The sequence below is a fragment of the Copadichromis virginalis genome, linkage group LG1, assembly GCF_057382275.1.
Source record: "Copadichromis virginalis isolate Kocher_CV1m ecotype Utaka linkage group LG1, C_Virginalis_male_GT1.1, whole genome shotgun sequence".
NCBI lineage: Eukaryota > Metazoa > Chordata > Actinopteri > Cichliformes > Cichlidae > Copadichromis > Copadichromis virginalis.
Window position 1 is genome coordinate 16214262 of NC_140618.1, and position 23228 is coordinate 16237489.

Here is a 23228-nt window from a genome sequence, read left to right on the forward strand (position 1 = left end):
ACATCAAGATATTTATGAGAGTGAGCTATTTATAAAGAAAACCCAATGACGTCAGGATGTTATCAGAGAATTGGTGATGTTTGCTTGATTAACGCGAATCTTGTTTTGATCATGGCTCATATTAGTTATCATCCTCCACCAGTTGTGTTCTGTGCAAACCTCATTTCTCAGGGCAGGACTAGAGGCTAAGCACCTAACAAACTTATTCTGTAATTTTAATAACCATTAACACCATTCTGTTTTTTCCCCTCAAAATTAATTATCAAAAGGTTTTCATTTAACAAAATTATATGAGGAATTTTATGCCTAACGAACACGGCGCTGTAACATGCAAATGAGAAGGAGATAAGTCGTGTCAATGTTATCTCCCCCTTCGTGCCGGTTATGGTGTGTAAATGATCTGTGACTCACGGTGCGTTGTGCTCTCCTCTCAGGTGTAGCTGGTCTGGTGTGATTAACTGAAAAGCAATAAAGAGGGGGCAGGACCCTTGGTGTGCTTTCCTTTCCTCTACACACCGTCCAGCCAGTGCAGCGGTAATTTTTGGTTGAACAGTTGTTAATTATTTTGTGTTTTGTGTATGTGTGTGTGGGGATTTTGTGTTTTTGGTTTTTTTGATGGGTCCAGAGGGTCTATTTTTCCTGCTTTATTTCTGTTATGTTGATTTTGATAAAGAGGACTTCAGACACTACAGACCCTAGATTTACTGGCTTATCTACCTTCTGTTGTTAGCCCTTTTTTAGTAATTATGATTAAAAAAAACAAAAACAAAAAACAAAACCCTGCAGCTTTAACTTTATAAGATTATTTTTTAGACCTCTCATCTAGAGAGGCTTGGATTACAATTTAAAAACTAACTAAAAAACAAACAACAACAAAAAACGACATATTTACATCCAGATCTTGGTTTTTTTTGTAATTCTGCTTGAACAACCTCCTTTAGTTTGAGCCAAAGTTTATTTTAAATATACAGAAAATTATTGTTTACATAACATCAAATTTAATCCATGTGAAGTGGACCCATTTTCATTATTTTAATAAAAGCATAATAAACAGTGTTGTTGGAGTACAGAACCCTGATGCCTCATTTACATCGAGTTAAATCATTAAGAGGTGGAGGTTTGATAATTTGTTTCATATAAAATAAATTTTACAACATGCAGCCATAATTGGTTGTTGTTGTTTTTTCATTTAAGAATTTGTTGATGAATCAAATGAGCCTCCCACAGTGTCTCATTTTGGTCCCCTTTACACTTCATTTAAAACTGAGCCTTCCCCATAAAAAAGGATTACAAAATAAAAATCACAATCCTGATGATTAAGCCTCAATTTCTGTTGCTTTTATTAACAACTGCCTTTAAATGGCGCACCATTAAAATCTCTTGGTACGACGCAGCAGCAGGAACAACCTCAGCACAGCAAATAAAGGCAATCGAGTTTTCTTGTCTAAACAGGATTCATTAAAAGGTGCTCTACACTTCGGGGTTGGGGGCCTCTACATTAGACAAGACCCTGCATTTTGAATCACCCACCTGCAGTGCCTTATTGCAGACAGTTTGACATTCAACACTGCAGTAATTTCCAACAATCACTGACTTTAACTTTCCATTCTTTACATTTTAACTATTTGGAGTTTCTATGTCATGTAAAGTTGCTCCTTTCTGGTTTAAAAAGTATTGACAGACATGATGACCTATGTTGGAAGAAGCCAGAGATCATAAGGCAGAGACAGTAAGGACTTAAGAGGGAAATATTAAAAGTGCAAAATACAGAGACATTGTGAAAGATGACATAAATATCACATAGACAACTGATAATTCTACATACTCTTCTAAACATATGAATTCTGATCCTGTGCAAGTTTAATCTATTGTATTGGTCACAGGAAAACAGCTTTTAACAGCTTTATCTCATGTTAAAGAGAATAAGACTTCAGAAATCAAATTAAACTACATAATGTGGCTTTACTTTTCTTGGCTAGAGTGAATCTCTTCCTCGTGGTAAGCAGACTGTCAGTGTCAGACTGCTTTGGTTGTTATCTTGCTCCCTGCTACGTGAAATAAAACACATGCCTTCACTGCCCACCTGCTGAAGTCAGAGGATTTCAAAATGGTAGGGAACTGATTAACACTTGAGGCAACTCACCTGGTTGCGAAACACCAGCCCCAAGATTGCTCCAACCAGCTCCAGGAGCAGACACGCTGCCAGGGTGTACATGAACTGTGGTGCACCAGACAAGAATATGAATTTCATTGTTCTATTGAGTTCAAGCATATCCCCCCCCCAAAAAAAGAAAAAAAAATTGAGATAACGTTTTCTAAAGTGCCTTTGTGTGCATCTTTTAACAGTTTGTGTATTGTGTCCATACAGAAAGACCTTTCCTTCCTATCCTAGTTAATCTCTAAAGCAACCAGTGACCAGAACACTCTGGTCTTGCTCTGTGCTTTCATAAAATCCTGAATATAGATGCCATCTTCCCATGTTTGTCTTTTCCTGCATCTGGCAGTGACTCCAGTTGTTTAGTTGCTTATTAAGTAATTTGTAATACAGTGTGTCTTGATTTTTCACCAGTCAGTTCATTGCATTTCTTCCTATAGTTTTAGTACATAACAGAAGCAAAAATTTAGTACATTATGTCAAATGACTCTCCTTAGTGTAATTAAGCCATTACTCACTCCAGCTTAGAGACCGGTGTGAGCATCCTCCAGTCGCTAGGGAAAATATACATTGTCTGACTGGTTGCTGGCGATGAAATCAGTTGCAAATGTGATGCTGCACCAAATACCTCCTATTGATTGTTTTGGTTGCTAGCACGTTGCTACAGCTGAAGTAAAAGTTGTGCTTTTACCAGTGAAACAAACATGTTTCCAAAACGTAACAATCTCTATTTCTGGTTTGTGTCACACTCTTCACACAGTTTCAGTTGGAAAGTGTTTGCAGACAAGTTGGCATCTTATAAGCAAACGATCTGCTAGCAAAGCAATTCCAACTAGGTTTTTGGTGCAGCATCATGCAACTCTCAACCAGTTTCATCCAGTAACAGCTTTTTCTGTTTGTTTGTCTCTCTTTAAATCCCAGAAAGTAAGACAGACTGGTTTAGTTTAAACTGTGTGTGTGTGTGTGTGTGTGGGGGGGGGGGGGGGGGGGGGGGGTTATTTGCATCTTTACAAATAACAATGATGCAAAGGCAATTTCCAATACTTCACCACTCACCACTTTCAATAGAGTTATATTATCCCTCAGGGAACCCAAGACTCCAATGAATGAAACAACAAATAGGATGATGCCCAGTAGGATCAGGATTATAGATGGGGCCAGAAACACACCCTCCAGTGTCTTGTACTGCTGTCGCTCTACTTCTGCATAGATGCCAATACCCAGGATACATCCGCCTATTAGCTGGAAACACACAAGCGAAGCAGTTAGGACAGATTAGTCATCAGCTTGAACATGATGGGAAACCAGCAGGTTTCTAGATTCGCTCAGTTTCTGCAGATTTAAATATAACTAAGAGAATAAAACATTCAGTGGGCCAAAGCTTAATTTCCACAATTACATGTTCGTCAGCTACCACTTAGCAGGGAATATTGAGGTGGAAAAAAAATGGAAAGTGCTTAGACCACCAGGTCTCAAAGACAACAGAGAAAGAGACGCGTACAATACTTAAGTTTAAGGTCATACATATTAGAAGGAAAATACAGCAACATCACTTTGTCAGACAGGTTCTATTTAAGTGATTTCTTGATTCAGGAGGTCCAGCAGTAATCAGGGCTGGATATAGCTAGTGAAATTGAACTTTGCTTCCCCAAAAAACGTGGTTTTCACAGTCAATGCTTGATTTAACAATAAGGCAATTAATATTTCGACACAGGGACAGATAGGTTTGGATTTTTGTTGATGCTGGAGGTCAGAGGAGAAAGGCCAATTAGCTTTGAGTTGACAGGAAGGTAACAAGAACTCAAACAACCACAAAGATGGGCCACAGTGGATACATCTACCGTCAGCTAATAACAAGTCACACAAACGTATTCACATAAATGTAACTGCTGTGACATCACCTGTTGGTTAGTGTAGCCCTCACACTGTATGTGATGACCAGGAGGTGAATCGGACTAAGAAACCAAGAGACACTGCACACTCATATTATAGCAGTTTGTAAACCACACGTTAGCCTCACCCTAAAGCAAATAATTATAAAATGCAGTTTAACAGGACTTTCACACTGACTTCACTTTTCACACCAGTAAGCTGTGCCAGTCTCCCAATCTCTCATGTACAGTCTATGGATGATGGTCCATGTGAGTCTGTCTGATTTAGACAGAAACCTCAACAACAAGCATAAAAATCTATATGCCTATAAAGCATAAAGTCTGCACCTCAATCAAATCATGAATGTTTCATTTAAATTCCACTTTGGTGGTATACAGAAGCAAAAATGTTTTTGTCCATTTCTAAAGCCAATTGTATAAAGCGTTTTAATAGTTTCTTTATCAAACAACAACAACAAAAGAAATCCTGGCAAACACTGACATAATTATAGGCATACCCTTGTAGAGCTACAAGGGTATGAAATTTCTCCCGAAGAAGAAATGATAAATAAATTAAGCAATTATAATCTGTATAATCGCCAGACTGTAGTGGACTATGGTAACAGATAATTCAGCGTTGTTATTGTAAAAAATAGTTTCTTAATTAGGTTCTCTGAAGTTTTGTATAGTCTGACACATGCACGCACACAGTGTCTTTATTCGAGTTTCCCTTCACCACATTACTCCAACATAATTCAACAATCAATTCAAAAGAACATTTAAGAACCATCAGTGCTGTGAAGCAAATTGCCTAGATTGTTTATACACAGCCATAAATACACACTTTTCTGTCTTTGTCATTGAAGAGAACTGAAAGAGAAGCAATCTTCAGTTTTAAGTTCTCAAGTAACCAATCATCCATACAAAGTCATCACATCAGGATGGAGAAGGCTAGTTTTCCCATTAAAGACAAAAGATGGGTAGAAACGAAACCGGGCACTGGCATTACGGACTGATAATTGGAAACTCAGCAGGATGTTCCTGTGAAACAGAGCAGTATCACATGAACAAAGCAAACTTTCACAAATAGCAAATTATATTTCTCGACAGAAATTAGTGGGGTTTTTTTGTCCCTTTTTGTGCTCAATGCTATAAATTTCAATTCGATTCAAGCGAAACTTGCAAGGCCGGTTTAGCTCAAGAACCTCCATTTAGAGTGGATTCACATAATTATACCTCAACATAGGTATATTTTTAAACATATAAAGACCAACAGCTCCATTATTCTTTCTGTTGTGTTGTGAAAGAAGCACTGTTGAACAGCCACGTACTGCTGCACGCCAGCTGAATAATATATCACAAGAAGGCTCCTGTGTAGACATTAGAATTGTTAATGAGAACCCTAATCAAAAGGTCAATTAAGTCAAATTAACAGTGGCAGAAGCTATTTAAGCAATCAGCAAACAAACCTGTCAAAGTCTAGGAGGAGCAAAATGAGAGAGGGGAGAGCACAAAGGGTCAGCTCACCCAAATTACTTGGGGTTTTTTTTTTTGTTTTTTTTTTAAACACAACACAACCCCTGCACAGAGAGGAGCCGGGTCAAGTGTGTAGACGTCTGAATGAGTGGTCGGTCTCAATATAAAACTGTTTTTTTGTTGTTCCCTTACAGCGGTGTTTCCAGCGCTGACATCCTCAGGTTCCTGCATCTAAAATGACACCGTGAGGAAACTTATCACCACCTCACGTGACGCTGTTTTGAATCCTATCTTTAGAAACGACAGGCTGTTCTACTGTGTCAAAGCAAGCCTGTGTGTGTGCTATACTCTTCTGGCTCACTTTGAAAATGTTTATTTGTTTATTACAGACACACTTTGAGCAAACTGCACCATATAACCTCAAATATTTGGCTTATTCTATGCATATCAATCTAGCTAATAAAGTGCTGTGAAGTATTTCCCCACCTTCTGATCATTATCATTTGTAAAATGGTCACATCTTTCTTAAGGAGTATTAGGGCAACATTTAAAAAAATGTATATATATTAGTGATAATTTTATGCCTTGTGTAAATAAGTTAGTGAAACAAACTGATCAGCCATCTGATTGTGTCTTGTGATTTAACATACGTCCTGTCTATTGCACGACGGTGTGACCATCAATATCCTTGCATCTGTCCACTGCCAGCTATTTCATTGTGTACAAATCAGGCCAACTCCTTCAGGCTTGTGTACTTTCCTTCTGACTATTGTAGCTTTCTGCACCATCTTTTCTGCATCCTTCTATTTATCACCACACTGTGTTTATGTGCTAAAGAAGAAATAATTTTCTTTTTACTAAAACCAATTCTGAAGTACGATTTCACTAACTCATCTTCAGTTATCTTAAAGATGGTATAGCAGCTGCAGCACTTTCAACAAAGGGACAGGGATCTCAATAAGCATCACATCATGCTGTGATCTAAAGAAACTCAACAATAGCTGACGAGGACTGACGAGACAAAAGTTTACATTTTTGAAGGGTTCGAGTCCCGTTACATCTGGCGTAAAACTGATGAAGCTTTTTATGAAAACGAACATCATACCAAGAGTTATGCAGGATGGCGGTAGTGTCACGAAACGTCTAAATCCAAGCGAGATACTTTGGCCTGACTTTTAACAGGTTGTTCGTTCTTTAAATCGTTCAGTGTTGCTGAATTAAAGCAAGTATGCAAAGAAGAGTGGGCCTAAATTCCTGCACATGGACATGAAAGACTCATTAGCAGTTGCTACAAATGGTGGCAGAATTAGATTTAAGAGGCAGTTACCTTTCACATGGGGTCATGTATGTTTGGATAACTTTTTTTCCCCCCTTTTCAAAACTGCATTTTGTATTTATTCACGTCATCTTTGTTTGATGATCTGAAACACTTAAGTGTGAAAAATATGCAAATAAACAAAACAAGAAAAAAAATCAGTTATGAGGCAAATGCTTTTGCACCATATAAAACTAAATTTCAGTCTGAGAACAGTGTTTCTCAATAACAGCAGCTAAATGTTAACAACTATGCATTTGCTGAAACAAATTTAAATGCCCAGGTGTGTTTCAACAATGACTTCCAGGCTAAATTAAAATTAAAAGAGCCATTTATACAAACTCACTGACTGCCAAATAGCACATGGCACGTCCTGAAATAGGATCCGGCAGCTGAAGTGGAAACTGGCCAAATTGCAACAATCCATTTATACTGATTTCAGTTATTTGGTCTGTTTTTGCATGCTGGAAGGGTTAAAATGAGCACGACTTCTTGCAATATTCATCCACATATCCATTACCAAAAAAACAAGCATTTTCTCTTCTGTACCCTGAAAAAAATAACTTTTCCCCATTTCATTTTCAAAGCAATGACTGTAATGAAATTGTTGTTTTTCTATAATAATTGAAGCTTGTTATCAGGAAGGCTGCTACTGAGAAAACATAGAAGAGCTGGTTTATTTTTCTGCTTGTGAGGTATGCTGTAAACAGACAAATTTAGGATATTTGTGTTAAGCCACCTGGCGCTATCCCTGGTACTGAATAGATCAGAGGAGGAAATGGAGAAAACATCGCTTTAATTCTGCCTTGTTGGCTTATTGTGGACAGAAATATCAAAGTAGCAATGTTTCAGAGAGAGAGTGAGCGAGAGGCAGAGGGAAATGCATGGCGTGAGCAGAGAAGCAGACTAAACGATCCAATAATCACGGCATATTGCTTCTGCAAACACCATTGTATGACATATTGCTAATTGCTGTTTGCCGCCATCCCCCCTCCCAATCTGATTTCAGCCATCCTGTGAGATGCACAGCACATCACAGCAAAAGAGAAAAAGGGGGAGGGGGGGCCTATGCAGATTTCAGAAGGTCCGACACTGTTTATAATCCACCATGATGCCTTTCCCTTACATGTCCCTGCTTGGTGTCTGTTATGGTCTCTTACTGGCCGCTGGCCTGTACGCCACGAACTCGCTTCCATTCAGCCAAGAGGAGAGGAGATCACTTAGAGCCTTTTAAACAGCAATTTGAAATTTCTGCCAAGGATAGAATATGTCAACAGTCAAGAGTGATAATCTCCACAAAGAGTCTGTCTTGTTTGAGGATCATTCTGATTCATGCAAACAGATTTCTAACAAACGTACTCGGGAAAATAAAATAAAACGGGTCACACACTGTTTATCATCATGCACTTAGCTGCAGATGGCTCGGCAACAGTTTCAGGGCATTAGGCCAAGATCAAGTGGTAGTTTATAACCTATTACACTCTGCTAAAACAACTTCGTGGTGCTATTACTGGACACAGCTCACAGCTATAAAGGCATGCAGTGCAGCTTTGAAACCAGGGTACAATCTGCAGACATAGCACAGACAGAAAAGGAAAAGAAATGTAACTTTAGGATTGTCACTGCTATTGCGTCCTAATTTAAATTAGCTTTTGGAGACATTTTAAAGCTAAAGCAGAGTTAAGAAACCAACATGGAACTAACAAATATCTGTAAACTACTGGCTCTCATATTTTCCCTATGTGATAATCAGAACACCTGTTAGATCTGAGAGAAAAGGAAATCTTGTCATCTACATTCAGAATGACATCATAGGCTATTTTTAGCCAGTCCAGCAGCTCAGTAAATGTGGATTTTGTTCCCCAGATGTAAATATCTAACAAATAACAGAACAATTTACTAACCTGTCTGAAATTTCTAGCATATTTATTAATTGTGGCCAGACAGCCAGTTCTAAAAACTTTGATGAGCTTTCCTCTAAAAAGGTCAGTCTATGGATGAAAAATCTCTTTTCACAAGTTATTGCATTGATTTCCATCTTTCACATTTATTCCTTGTCAGTATGGACTTTAATGCGCAGTAGGCAAGTGTACCATATATAAATACCACGTTTCCATGAATTTACACTGATGTACCTTATCACAAAATGTTAGAATCTTTCTCTAGTCCTTTGGTTAATGATCATATGCATTACAAAAACCCCTCAAATTATAATAAAGGCTAATAAATATGCATCCAGATCTGTGTGTTTATATTGACCTCAAGCCAATGCTAAACCAATAGCGAAAGGGTCTGTGATGCCTTCTGGAGACAATTTTTCTGTCTGCTACATCATTGCAGATGAATTCTGGCTCACTCTTCTTTACAACGTTGCTTCAGTTCACTGAGGACTGTGGGCATCCAGTTATGTATTCAGGTTCAGGTCTGGACTGGGATGGGCTGCTGCAACATCTTCTGTTGAAGATTTTTTTTCTATGCTTGAGATCATTGTCCTGTTGCACGAGCCAATTTCAGCCGAGCTTAAGCTGTTGGAAAGATGGCCTCACATTTAGATAGAGTATTCTGGCATATAAAGAAGTTAAAATCAAGCTTCAGCCCTCTACCACTAGTGGACAGTTCCTATGAGATGTTTGTTAATCACCAAATGTGGCTAAACATCTCCACTTTGGCCTCGAATGTCCAAATGACCTTGTCCAGAAACCTTGTAGTTTGTTCAGATGCATTTTTGCAAACCCAACTGTGCTGCTGTGTTCTCTTTACAGAGAAGAGGCTTTGTTCTGGTAACCCTTCCAAACAAGTCATACATGTTCAGTCTTTTTTGTATTGTCATGAACTTTAAAATGTAGCATGCCGAGGCCTGTGGAGTCTGTGATGTAGATCTTGAGGTTTTTTTGCAAATTTCTCTGAGCATTGCATCATTGAGGTAAATATATACCCGAATAATCTGTGATCACCTCCAAATATGGGTTCAGGAGTTTTACAACTACACGGTCAGTTATAGAAATCAAAAGAATGAAAATATGGGAACATATCAGCATTTCATAGCATTGACCATGATCCTAATTTCAGGATATTGGTGTTAGGAAGACCCAAAGCATGACTTACTAATGTGGAAGATAAGTAATGCTCATGACTAATGAGATCATGATTGTATGCAAAATGTATTAACACTGAAAATATTAGACTGGATTAAATAATAAATCAGTGTGTCAAGAGTGAAAATGACAAATTTGACCTTCATCATGAGGACGATTTGGGTAAAGACCAAAATTCTCCAACACTGTAGGCAGAGTTCTTGTGAACAGTGGACAAAGATCTCACCAGAGCACGAGCTAGCATTTGAGTTTTTACATTTTGTACCTTGGGCTTTACAGATGAATGTTTTAATGGTCTCAAAGTAAACGCAACAAAAATTCAAAAATATGACATCCCAGCGTTTTCCTGTGTGTTAGTGAGCTCAGTCAACCTTCACTGGATAAGTAAAGGTTAAGAGCAGCAAATAACTTCACGCAGCAAACTGAAATATTCTAAAAATGTTTTCTAAAAGGGAACGGGGATACAATTTGAGGGGGGAATTAAATTTAAAACATCCTCGTATCCGTACAACATTAAAAAGTTTTTGCATCTCTGTGTGTGGAGTGAAGACTAAGTAAAGATATGAAGCAATGTCCAAGCATGGCGCAGTTTAAAAAGCGGTTTAAGGATATGGTTTTTACAGGGTACAGGGAAAAGGTAGAGATTTGATAGGGTGTTCTTGTCTAATATTTTCATGTGTGTGCGCATGCACGGGTTTGTTGGTATGGGTGTGTGTGTGTGTGTGTGTGTGTGTGTGTGTGTGTGTGTGTGTGTGTGTGTGTGTGTGTATATATATAAATAATTGTAGGTTGTGTATCCTTGAGGTGTTAATGGGGTTATTGAAAATGTGTACATGTGCGTATGTGTGTATATACGTATGTATGGATAGAAACATATATGTGTATATATTAAAAAAAAAATTACACATAACATAATGTAATTGCAAGGAGGTATTTCTGTAGTCTATTGATACTAGATAGTGGAAAAGGGGTGGGATTAAATAAGCTTATGCTTCTTCCTGCTCCTTTTTGAACATGGACGTTATTTGGAGTTGTGGTTGCTCGTTTTCCTTTTGTTTGCTTTGTTCATTTGTCTCTTTTAATTCTATTTTTTTTATACTTTTTCAACATGTTCAAAATAAAGATTCAATCAATCAATCAATCAATCAATCAAAAAGAAAGCAGCAAACTTGGGAACATGCCGGGAAGGTTATTGGAAGAACTCCAGCTGCTTTTACATTTCTCTGAGATTCAGATGACAGGAACAAACAATTTGTGACAAATTACAGACGGCAATCAAAACCGCTGACAAATCCTCTCTGCACCTCTCCAGTCGTGCTCCTCTGTTCTGTCCTCCTAATCAGTTGTTTACATTATTTCACTTCATGCTAATTTCGGAATAAGAATTTAAATCAAAGCGGCGTTCAAACACTGTTAAACATGACCCGAGGCATTCTCGTCACCCTCGAGCTTTGCTTGAATCTTGCGTTTACTCTTTGTCAACTGTTCTCCATTTGAATACAGAGCCAGAGGAGATTAATCTGTTGTCCTAATGTGGGTTAAATCATTCCCACAGTAAGCAGGAAATGACTCATCATCTTCTGTACATTGTTCCTCCAAAATATACACCGCACTGTTTGGACATTTACACTCTAAGCAGTTGATAGCCAGCACGCGCACATCCTGTTCTGCAAAAACGCTGAATGGGGGTGAAAAACAGGTCATTAAGAGCAAAAGAAAAACAAAACCAAATGAAGAAGCACAAAGAGATCTGAAAGTAACCCGCTCGAGTTTCTTTTTACAGGTGGTTTAAATTACCGACTGACATTTTAGTAAGTGAAGCTAGGAATTCTAGTAAATCTCCACAAGAGTACTCACACTGCAGAGTCCTCTGTTTCTCCAAAACCAACTGGTGCATCATTACTTGTTGTTTTCATTACTCATTATATTATATTATAGTGTGAAATGATTACTGTAGCATCATGCGGTGAACTGAAAAAAAGATTTGAGCACCTGTTGCAGGAAACATTTTATGAGAATCGCTGTTGCCGTTCAATCTTTGTGTCTAGGTTTCCAGGAGGATGTGCCAGAACTCTTTATTCAGAGGCACCATGTGGCAAAAAATATCTTATTAATGTGACTGAGTCAACGAGCAGCAGGATCAAAGTAAATATAACATGTTTATCTGTTTCACCTTCCTTATCAAGGCAGCATTCATTCTCCATAATAAACCCATTACTGAGTCTTATGCCTTTGCCTCCCGTTCTACTCCTTTTTGAGCTTCCTCCCATCGCAAATTAACTTCTCAAAAGGTTCTTTCAGAAGAGACAAATAAATGAATTTTCTAAGTGCACCAAGTTCAATTAGCCATCCGTCTTCAAAAATATACAGTCTGTCACATCATCTATGAGAGGGAGCAGCTGCATGGTTGGTTATACAGTATTTCCCAGAAAGGAAGACAAAAAAAGACAAGCTTGTAAGCCAGCAGTATAAACTGTTGCAGTCATATCTCCCATTTGGAGGTATTTGTTGAAATAAACATCACGTTCAAGAATCTAATTATATCACTTCATGTTACTGCCTTTAAAAAAAATAAATAGTTACAAGTAAGGCTATTGTTTCGGGATTAAATGGTCAATATACTCTAATGTGGCCCAGTTTTTACTGGTCGGACAACTCTGTGTGCATGAACTCTGTGTTCCAGTACTGATCCACTACTTTTGTCTACAGAAAAGAACCTGTGGAAAAACCAGATGTCAAGCTTAAAGTTTTCTGTGTCTGTCTATGTGCCACAGGAACTACATTCTCTGGTGGGGAAACAATTTTTAAATGTGCAACTTTTTAAGTTGTGCTTTGCTAAAAACAATGAATGAAGCAACACATTGTCACAGGAACGTGCATGTATTGATTTCTATTCATCTGCTAGAGGAATACAGAGCGCACAAAGAATACCTGTTCAAACAATGAAATGAATTTCAGTTTAATCTGCTTATAAGCTAAAGAGATTTCCACGTTTACTTTATTATCCTATGGGGCAGTAACAGTTTAAATGCATCCAGTTTAAAGTTTCAGAGCTCTAGAAATAAACAGCAGGACTGAGCTTGCACTCAGTGATAAAATAATTAACCTGAATTAAAATGTTTAACACGCTATACAAAGATTAATGATTTTTCTGCTGCATTAATCTCATCTTATTTGCAAAAGTTTTGCATTCTAATGCTATAATTTTGTTATTTAGAATCTCTTTATCACTTACTTATCGGACTTATCATCATCAGATAACATCATAGGGATAAGTTTGTATGGAAAAAAAAAGAGTAACATGACCCACAAAATGTCCCTTTTAATGCAAATGTGCAGAGACCTGAAGTGGAAAGCCCGGCTTAAGTTGTTAATTACTGTCATGATACCCATTTCCAACCGGCCTGGCTGTACTGAACTTGTCTCGCTGTAATACCTTTCAGGTGTTTAGTGTTAGATTTGTATTGTTGATTGTCATTTATGCTTAGAAATATTTACTTATATATGCTTAGAGTTTTGTAATTAGTTGTAGATTGGTAGAGGTTTTGATCCTTGATAGTCTGCAAACTTTGTGTGTATTAGACAGCACTTTGGGAGCATGAGAGGTCATACCGTGTCTTATTGTTTTATGGTAGGATTAACGTAGTTGCGTCCGTTCTAGTCTAAGTGCTCTTTGTTTAGATGAACTGCAGGACTTCCTCACCGTGTTATCTAGGATGAACCATCTAGGGTGAGGGGGAGGCTACCCTCTTCCTGACCAAGGATGTTTGACCCTTTGATCAGCAGTCCACACACACACACACACACACACACACACACACACACACACACACACACACACACACACACACACACACACACAGGCAAGGTACTCTTTGTGTGTATGTAGACGTCATATGTTAATGAACTTATGCATATTCATGTAACCTCAATAAAAGAACAGTGGTACGGGAGAACGGACGAGAGCACCTGGGGTCAAGCGAAGGAACGGTGCCTGTCCGGTTCTCTCCCGTGCACGAGAAACATGAAGAAGCTTGCCTACTTGTGTCTTGCTTTGCAGTGTAATTATATTGCCTTTAACGTTCCAGCGGATGGGTTCAAGCTACAAACCTATCATTTAGAAAACTTGGTGAGCGGATTTATAATGTTGATTTCCAGCACTGTATTTTATTCTACTAAAGCAAAAAGACAACTTTCTTCCGATTGGCTGACCCTCGTAAGCAAAAGGTTTGAAGAATGGGTCAGTGGGGTTTCTGTACCCGCAGTCAGAGCCATGACGACCATATTAGGGATATCCATTCTCTGTGAAAACCAAGAGTAGAAAAAAGACCCTGTCTGAAACAGAGAGTTTAGACTTTAGCCTGAGCTTTTTGCTCACAGGGATTACTGAAGCAAACAATGACCTCCATCCACCACTGTCACAATATTTTTATATATGACAAAAAAAAGGAAAACATAGTATATCCACTTTAGTGTTAACATTTATTGAAATTCTGCTTGGCTTAAACTAACACTCTGTGTTAGTTTAAGCCAAGCATTAGTAAGACTGAATTAAACAGATGGCTGAAAGGTCAAAGTTTACTTACAGCTCAACAACCAACATGACATCCTTTGAAAACTGTAGACTAACTGTTTAAATTCATGTGACGCTTTGGTTGTAACTATATCAGAATTGGCATATCTCAATGCGTTATTGATCTAATAATTAGCCATTGTTTATATCCCCCCATATATCTGGTTATTAAAGTAGAAGATAAGGTGGAGAAATGTAAGAACAAAACTATGCTAACATGTCAACTAAACTGGGATCATATATAGTGATATTCTTCTATTCTGAAAGATTATATGACTAAAATCAGGTGCACAGTCTGCTCTGAGACTTATTATTATCTGTAGCAATCATTTCATCATCAAAATGAGAGCAGCATTGTCAGATTGAAGTTTTTCTCAAAGGTTTCCTGGTTTTATTTGTTGGTTGCCAAATTCATAATTAAAAATCAAATTTAATAAATGACAGCAACGATAAAGGCGGGCTTCCAGCCACTCAAAAAAATACATTAATTTAAAAAAATAAAAATAAAAAAAATAAAAAAAAAAATCACAAAGCGTCATCACAACAGGTTGCTCTGTATATTTGATCTGGCAGAGTTTGAAGCTGGAGTTTGTGTTTCCACCCAGAAAGCAGCCAGGAGATATTTTACTTGTTAGGCAAATGTGTAAACCACCACACCATTTTATTCAAATATAGATCCAATATGTAGAAGGCTAAATCAAAAATTTCTTTATAGGAAATTGCAAGTTTTAATGTAGACATGACACTAATGAAAAGGGTATGTGTTTTGGTCGTTTTAAACTGAAGCAAACTGGGTACTGTATGTTGTACGACTACTTTTAATAACCTTGAAAACCTTCAGTGTCTATATGAAGTGTGGGTCCTCACAGGGGCATACAAAATAATTTGGGACCCTCGGCTTCCTCTGCTTGGGGAGTTCCAGGTGCTTCTGTCTGGGAGATTGTGTGGTTTTCCCAAGAAAAGCTATAAAAAAAAAAAAGAAATAAAAGAAAAGAAAAGTAGATAGTGTTGGACTACTATCTGCAAAGTTTTACTCTGCCGTGTATGTGCATGTGTTAAACTGCCTAAACTGTTCTAATGCAAGAACAGTTTAGGCAAGAAGCTATGGCTTTATCACTCAAACACACACACTTGGAAAAGATGATCTGCAGGTCGTTTCCAGGCAGGCTATGTCTGTCGTTCCTGAAAAATCCTAAAGGGAAAACAAGATAACTCCCAGAAAGTCTGCTATGGCAGCATTATGCTGAGGAACCTCGATGGGAATGACTGATGATGGCTGGAGAGTTTTGACTCATTTGCAGTGTTTCATCAGTGACCTGTACAGCAGCAGTCTAAATGTAAACAAATAAAAGTAAGTCTAAATAACTTTTAGGTGGATTTTTAAAAATGCATTTAATGTAATACTTTCATCATAACTGATCATTTTCCATTCAGATCCTCTAATGCGTCCTTCCTCCAAGTCAGTATGAACCTCTGCAGAATAAAAATGTCCCCATATAATTTTTCAATGCATCAGTGACCCCAAACAATCAGACAAGAAGAACAAGGAGCAGTGCAGCCCTGATCTCACACTGCCACTCAATTACAAAACCCCCAAAACATAATAAAATAAAATAAAAATGCTCCACACACTGAAAAAAATTCTACGGAAGAAAAACAGAAACTTTACTGATAGCCTGCGTGGAGTTAAGTGGTCAGCAGATTGAATGAAAAACTACTGAAGCGACGCTGCTGCAGTGCTGTCACTGTCATTTGATTTACACGTGGCTCATCGGTCCACATGACCCGTACTGTGGTACAGTGACCACGGGAGGACACAAGACTCCTGCGTGAAAAATGACCCCTCGTCCGTTCTTCCTTTTTTCTCTGTTTTAATTTAATTTAATTTACCCAGTTCTCATTCGGGTAGGGTAAAGGTAAGCAAGGAGGGTGTGGCGGCGGAAGGTTTCTGTGAGCAATATCCTACAGCACCTGTCCGTCCACAGGTGTAGCTTACAAAGCCCATGGTTTTATTAGAAAAACGAAATAAGACCGGATCACCCTTTGTCCACCCCACGGATCTGACCGGAGCTCGCATACCCACAAATCAAAAGCATTAGATAAACACACAAGCACACACATACACAAAAACACACCCAGCCTTCCCTCCCTGCCAGCCGGGATCTCCGAGCAAACAAAGCGCACACTCTAGGTTTTAGGATAATCGTGTCTGTACTCACCCACCAACAGCAGGCGTAGATGAACAGCATGAATTTGATGATATAATAGGAACAATCAGCACAACATTTAGACTCTCCCTCTGCCATCGTGTCTGGACGGAAGATAGTTTCTTTCAGCGGCTCTTTGGACTGTTGACAATTCACTTCCGCGTTGTCCTCGTCATAGCACCTGGAAACGCGCGTACAGTCTGATATATGGACGGCCGAAGGGGGCTGGTGGATGTGAGCTTGTGCAAGACTTTTAACTTGTAGAAGTTATGTGACATAAGTACATTAATAAAATCCAATTCAAATTTTATTAAGATTCAAATCTTTGCCCAATTAAGGACGTGGTCATTTTAAGTGACAGATGGGTTCGCTTCCCGTTGTTTATTGTCAAAAAATAAAACAATAAAAAACTTCTTTGATTTTTCTGGGGCTTTCTGTTCAGTTTGTTTTAAGCCTGTTTTTAATATTTTTGTTTAAACTGAGTATCTACCTGGTTTTTACTATCACAGTAAATTACAAAGGTATCTTTCAAGCTAAGCTATCCAGCATATAGTTGTTACTGATAACAAGCTCCTATGATAGGTTAAAAAACCAACACACATGATTGAAAGAGCCAAACCGGAGACCAGCAGAACAACTTATGAACAGTGCGGCTATTTCACAACATCTTCTGTACTTTGCCCAGGTATTTCTAACCCATTAACGTACACGCCTATGTAAATATCTAGAAGTTTTTGGGCAGCCTGTGTCAGCAATAGCTTCACCACACTGTGCAGGTCTACAGTTTGACGTTATTATCTGTATCTCACCATTTTATGCTGTAGGGTGTTCAGAAGTAAACATGACAAACACTGAGTTTGCATGGGACAAAATGGGACTGAGATGTAACCCTAAATTTTCATAACTCACAAATAAAAATGCAATAAACTGTGCAGGATAAATATACATTTTGCTCTATTACTGAGTAAATACAATAAGGATAAAGGGAAGCTAAAGTTTGTTCTTTTGCTTTCACGTGAAAGTCTTTATATACTCCTGTAATCTCTTTTATTTCTCTGTTATTTCAACTTCTCTTCTGTCTGGATGCATCCAAATTAAAACACAGCACAGTTTGGATGTAGCCACAGGCTGCCAAAGCTGGCAATTTTAGCAATCTTTATCTACTGTGCCCCTCCACTTCCTGTTCAGAAAGAATAGAAACTCTATTTCTAGGAACATAATGGCACTTCCTTTTTTTAGGGTTGTTTCCATCATATTTGACAAAATTTGCAAAGATGAACCGGATCAATGTTTTGGGACTTTAGAGAAGTGCATTTCCTGCAGAGCCAGTCAAAATGTGGGACATTGTTTGAAGATGTGGAACAAGGGAAAAAGGAATAAAAATGCTGTGGAGATCCACATAAAGACAGACGTCTGGACCCGAAACTATTGGGAGAAGGTAGACTCTTTCTTATCTGCTATCATTTTATTTTAAGATTAACATGGCCACAAAGTGAAGATGAATACATTCACATACTTTGATCTGAGTCTTGTTTGTACTCTAATCTGATGCTGTTGAAAGCAAAAAGTCAAGGAAAAACAAGATAAAGTCCACTGTGAACAAGATTCATTCCCTCTGTTATTAGAACAAAACAAGTATGAAATACACCAATGCAATTAAAATGTATTAACTCAGCATTTTATACAAGACTGGATTTTTCGACAAAGTGCACTTCAAGGAGACGGACTGTGTTATACTGAAACTGGTTTACTGGCACAAAGTGACTCAGAAGAGAGAGTGAATGCAACAGGCTCTGATCTGAATGCGAAGGATTTGTTCATCGAGGCTGTCATGAGATGCTGGTGGGTGGACAGGCAGACAGCAGGACGGACCAGCTCGACTAGAAAAGCAGAGCAAATATGTTGCAAAATGTACCCGGGGAAACACCAAAATACATAAATGCAATCTAGGAGCCTGAGAAGATAAGCATTTATCTTCTTACATTGGCTCCCCATTAAATACCGTATTGACTTTAAAATTCTTTTGATCACTTTTAAAATTTAAAAAAACTTGGCGTCTAGCTACCTAACTGATCTCCTGCACTTGTACAACCCCAAGAGAGCACTAAGATCTTCGAGTCAGTTGCTCTTAGTGCAACCAAGGTCTCGGTTAACGACCTGAGGTGATCGAGCCTTTGCTATTGCTACACCTAGACTCTGGAATAATCTCCCAGCTGATATTCGCATGTCTGAGTCTATCCAATCTTTCAAATCGCACCTAAAAACTCACTTGTTTACTTTTGAATCAAACTAGTTTGACCTTCATCTGGTTTGCTCTGCACTATGCAAAAGTGTTTTTTATTCCCTGTTTGCTTGTTATGCTCTGTCCCGAATTTTATGTGTCTTGTGGTCGACTGTGAAGCACTTCGATGATGATTATTGGTCTTTCAAAATGTGCTATAGAAATAAACTTTGATTTGAAGCATTCTCCCACAGAATGCAAGCGGGCCCATATATACTGCTCCTGATGACAATGACAGGAGGCAGGTACAGTGGCTGAAAGACGGGAAACCAAAGACCCCACCAAAAGGTGAAGACAAAACCTGCCACTTCCAGCCAGAACTCAGAGACCAGAAACAACAGGAACAAACAAGTGCAGGACTATTACATAACTGGGCCCAAGCCTCAAGTGGTACAACAGGAAAGTACAGTTTCTTCAGCATGTAAATTGACCTAATGACTACCCGAATTATTGCCCCACACACGGGCATTTGTTTTATACAGATACCTGCTTACTAACCCGTCTGTCTGGCCATAAGAAATTATGTGAGATGAGCATGAACCAACCGTTAGAAATGTGTCATCGTAGCAGAAACCTGAACGGCAAACATACTCTTATCACTGTTTTCACAAAGATAAAAATGTTTGTTTTCTTTACGCTAATGCAGCAGATATATGAAGGTAAATATACTGCCAAATATTAGAGGCTGTAGAATGAAATATGTGAATGTGCAAAAAAATTTCAACTTGAGCAGCTGTTTTAACTGATTCGAGAGGCTGTGATCAGAGTTGTGGAAATAGTAAAAGAAATTAAATAAATATCAATAAAATCAGAATTACAAGTTTGAAGCTCTCAGTATATCTGTGTAAGTATCAGTCTCCACATTTATTCATATTTTTGTAACTGTAAATTTAAAACACAAGCATGTGAAAACTTTTTACAAGTGAAAATTTCAAAAAATACAAGTTCAGATTTTTTTTTTAAATTCTCACATTTTATTCTGCAAGTTCTCACATTTTGCAACATATTTACCTTCATACAGAAAGTACATCAAACATTACTCAAAACAAAAACATCTACAGTACCTTCTCTCCTCGTGGTGACATTTGGCGGAGGGACCATGCATCCCCATGCTGTGAGGGACTGGATCATTGACTGGATCACTGACTGGATCACTGGAGGGTTCTTCAAAGAATTTTCAGAGGTAGCAGCTTTAGTATGGAGGCTATTGAGCGCCAAAATTAATTAATTAAATATATTATAATAAATAAAATTTGTCATTAATTAATTAAAATTGGAGCTATATAAATAAGGCAGGAGTGACTTCCTGTGTAATTCAGTGGTGCATTTTGATGACCACAGCCGTTCACTAAACATACTCCTGTGACTGGCAAGCGCATCATGGAGTGCGTGGGAGGTATTGTCCTTATCTTGGTCAATATCTTGGTCAACTCTCCGACACCACCTTAAGAGAGTCCATCGCCACAACATTACTTTCCTTGCGGATCAGTCACTTGAGTCTGTTGGCATCTGCGACTCGATAAACAGATCCGATACACACAACTTACACATGCATATCCGATCTTCTTTAAATAACCGCCTATCAAAGAGTTCACAGCACAGACTCTATCCAAAGCAAACATTCAAATCCCTGAATATATATCAGAGGATCAGAAGACATCGGATGTGATAAACCAGTCATTAGTTTGTATATGATAAATCGCCATCCCTCGCCTTTTTAGCTGCTGTAGCGCCCTTATTGCAGTTTTCTAAGCACCAAAAGCAGCAACATCTTAATCAGCAGTGACTCGGCCAACAAAACATTTCACATCAATAGGAGGGAGCTGTGTGATTGGCTGTTTCCCCCCTCTTGGTACTTTTCTTACTTATACATCACCTTTATTACTTTCTTCAGTCAGAAAATGACCTTGGAGTGAAAGCAACAAAGAAACTCAAAGATTTTCAAGTGTTATGAAATTCAACCTTCAGCAAAATGAGAATTTTTGTGTCCTCTGGTTGCCTGGGAGTACAGACTGTCTAGTTTTTGTAAAGTATTTATTTGAGATGTGTTCAGGTGCAACTGAAGAGTCACTGCAGGTGTCTATTTCTGTGTTTGCTAGTTTAGGTGGTGAAAATGAGTTTCTTCCCCTCTTGATTAGGTTTTGACCCTTGATAGCCAGCTCTCGCCCAGATTCACTCGGGCAACCACATTTATTAAGAACTGCTACACCTTCTCAGAAACTTTAAATTTTTGGGCCTGCATCCTTCAGCGTGTCAGTCACTGGGCAAACAAGCTTGTGTGATCACATGAAAGTACACACAGGCAGTGCACATTGTACACAGTCAGCAAACTCTACCTTTGGTCATTCTGTTCACTAATTACATGCACGGGCATATGCAGTAGATTTCCCCTGCAAGGCAGGAATGTGAGGAACGGGCATGCAACGAGAAGCAGGTAACAAAGTGAGAAACTATCACAGAAGCACAAAGCACAAAAATCTACAACAGTAACAGTGAGACTGAAAAAAAAATCACTGGAGTCACAATCTGCCTGTTTGCACTGTGAGATATGTTGTTGAATTTCTTCGAGGATAAACTCAAAGTCAATGCAATGACAAGAGGGTTGTTTTTTTTTACAAACAGTATAAAAGAAAGTGTACATGGCGTGTCCTTAGAGGCACCTTCTAGCTGGTGATAAGCAATGTGGATAGAAAGCACACTCTTAGAAATAGGGGCACAATATAAAAGTAAGTTTCTGTAAATACAGAACCTACACTTGCTTTGAATTTTAAGTTGCAGCGTCAGGATACACTCTGACACATAAAGATAAAGAAATTATGCACAAAAATAAATTTTAATCTTAGACTTTAAATGAGACACATTTAATACAAAGTAGTATAATTTTATATCTGATTTGTATCGGTGATGTAATGGGGAGGGGGTTGCTGCCTGGTTGACTATTCCTGGTCTCTGTGTCTTCTGTGTGTCTAACAGCCTTACGTGCAAATTTTAGATAAATAAAGCTTTGAATTGCCAGCAAGACTAGGCTGAAACAAAGTCGGTACAAAAGTCAATATTTGGTGTGACCACCTTTATCCTTCAGCACAGTCTAAACTCTCTTAGGCAAGCTTTCTTTTAATTTCTTTAAGTGGTCTTCAGGAGTAGTTGTCCAGGGTTACTGAAGGACATTCAAAACTCTTCTTTGGCTGTTGGCCGCCTTTTGTTCTGTTCTCTTTCAAGATGCATCACTAATGTTGGGCTCTGGACTCTGGGGAGCCCAGTCCACCACAGGTGTTCCACCAAGTGCTTTTCTATCCAGGTGTGCTTTTACTGTATTGACAATGTGTTTGGGATCATTCTCATGTTGAAACATGAAGCTGTTCCCAAGCCGATAATTTGCAGATGGTATTTTACCATGCATCAACATCTCACAGGACTTTTTTGTGTTCATAATTCCAACAATTTTGACAAGATCCACAACACAAAAAGGCTGCAAACCATGACAGAGCTTTTATCGCGTTTTGCAGATGGCTATGGACACACACTGTGGTAACACCCCCCGACCCTATTATCAAATATTAAGGACAAACTGCTCACCATGCTTAGACATGCCAGGTTTTCAGCTAATAGCTCTTTGGGACTCACCTTGTTGATGCAAAAATACAAAGATACTACTGGTCTGATGGTCATAGTATATTTAACAGCAAGAACAAAAAATATTACGCTGAAAGGTACAAAGATTTTAAAAGTTACAACAAAGTCTTGCTCCTTTAAAGCACAATGTAAAAAAAGAAAAAAATAAGGGCGAATCATTTCTTGGACATTTTCACACTTAATGAGCAAAACGTTTTCAAAAACATGATGCATCTCAGTTTCCCCTCATTCAGTGATTCAGCTATCATTACATGCTTTCCCATTGACAGATCAAAGTGCATTCATAAAGGTAAAGCTGTCACACACAGTTTTTTTTCTAAAGTAAACAGCATGTTTTAAACACTTCATCTAGATCCAGAACTTTCAGTACGTTTTTGTTCTTGTGAAGAAATGTTTGCATGACATCAACACACCAGGAATAACAGTAATTTCAATGAAAAACCACTGAGTGCACAGCAATTATCATACACTTTAAAGCCAAAGCCAACCAGCAGACCAGATCAGACCCTCTGGTGTTCAGACAACATGTCTGACAACTCTACCACTCCAGTGACAAACTGCTGCATTTGAGTTTTTGTGGCTTCATGTTTCTTCAATATAAGCACAAAAAGACTGTCTATAA

The 23228-nt window shown here is 38.4% G+C and overlaps 1 protein-coding gene across 1 annotated transcript in view; it reads right to left on the minus strand.

Moving 5' to 3' along the window:
• tspan15 (tetraspanin 15) overlaps positions 1 to 16860 on the minus strand; it is a 41925-nt gene extending 25065 nt beyond the window's left edge. The window contains exons 1-3 of the mRNA XM_085452664.1: positions 16705 to 16860; positions 3212 to 3397; positions 2144 to 2218 (exon numbers count right to left, since the gene is read on the minus strand). Coding sequence (XP_085308790.1) covers positions 2144 to 2218; positions 3212 to 3397; positions 16705 to 16791 — 348 coding nt within the window. The 5' untranslated portion in view covers positions 16792 to 16860. The remainder of the gene's footprint in view (positions 1 to 2143; positions 2219 to 3211; positions 3398 to 16704) is intronic.
• Positions 16861 to 23228: the final 6368 nt, after the last annotated feature.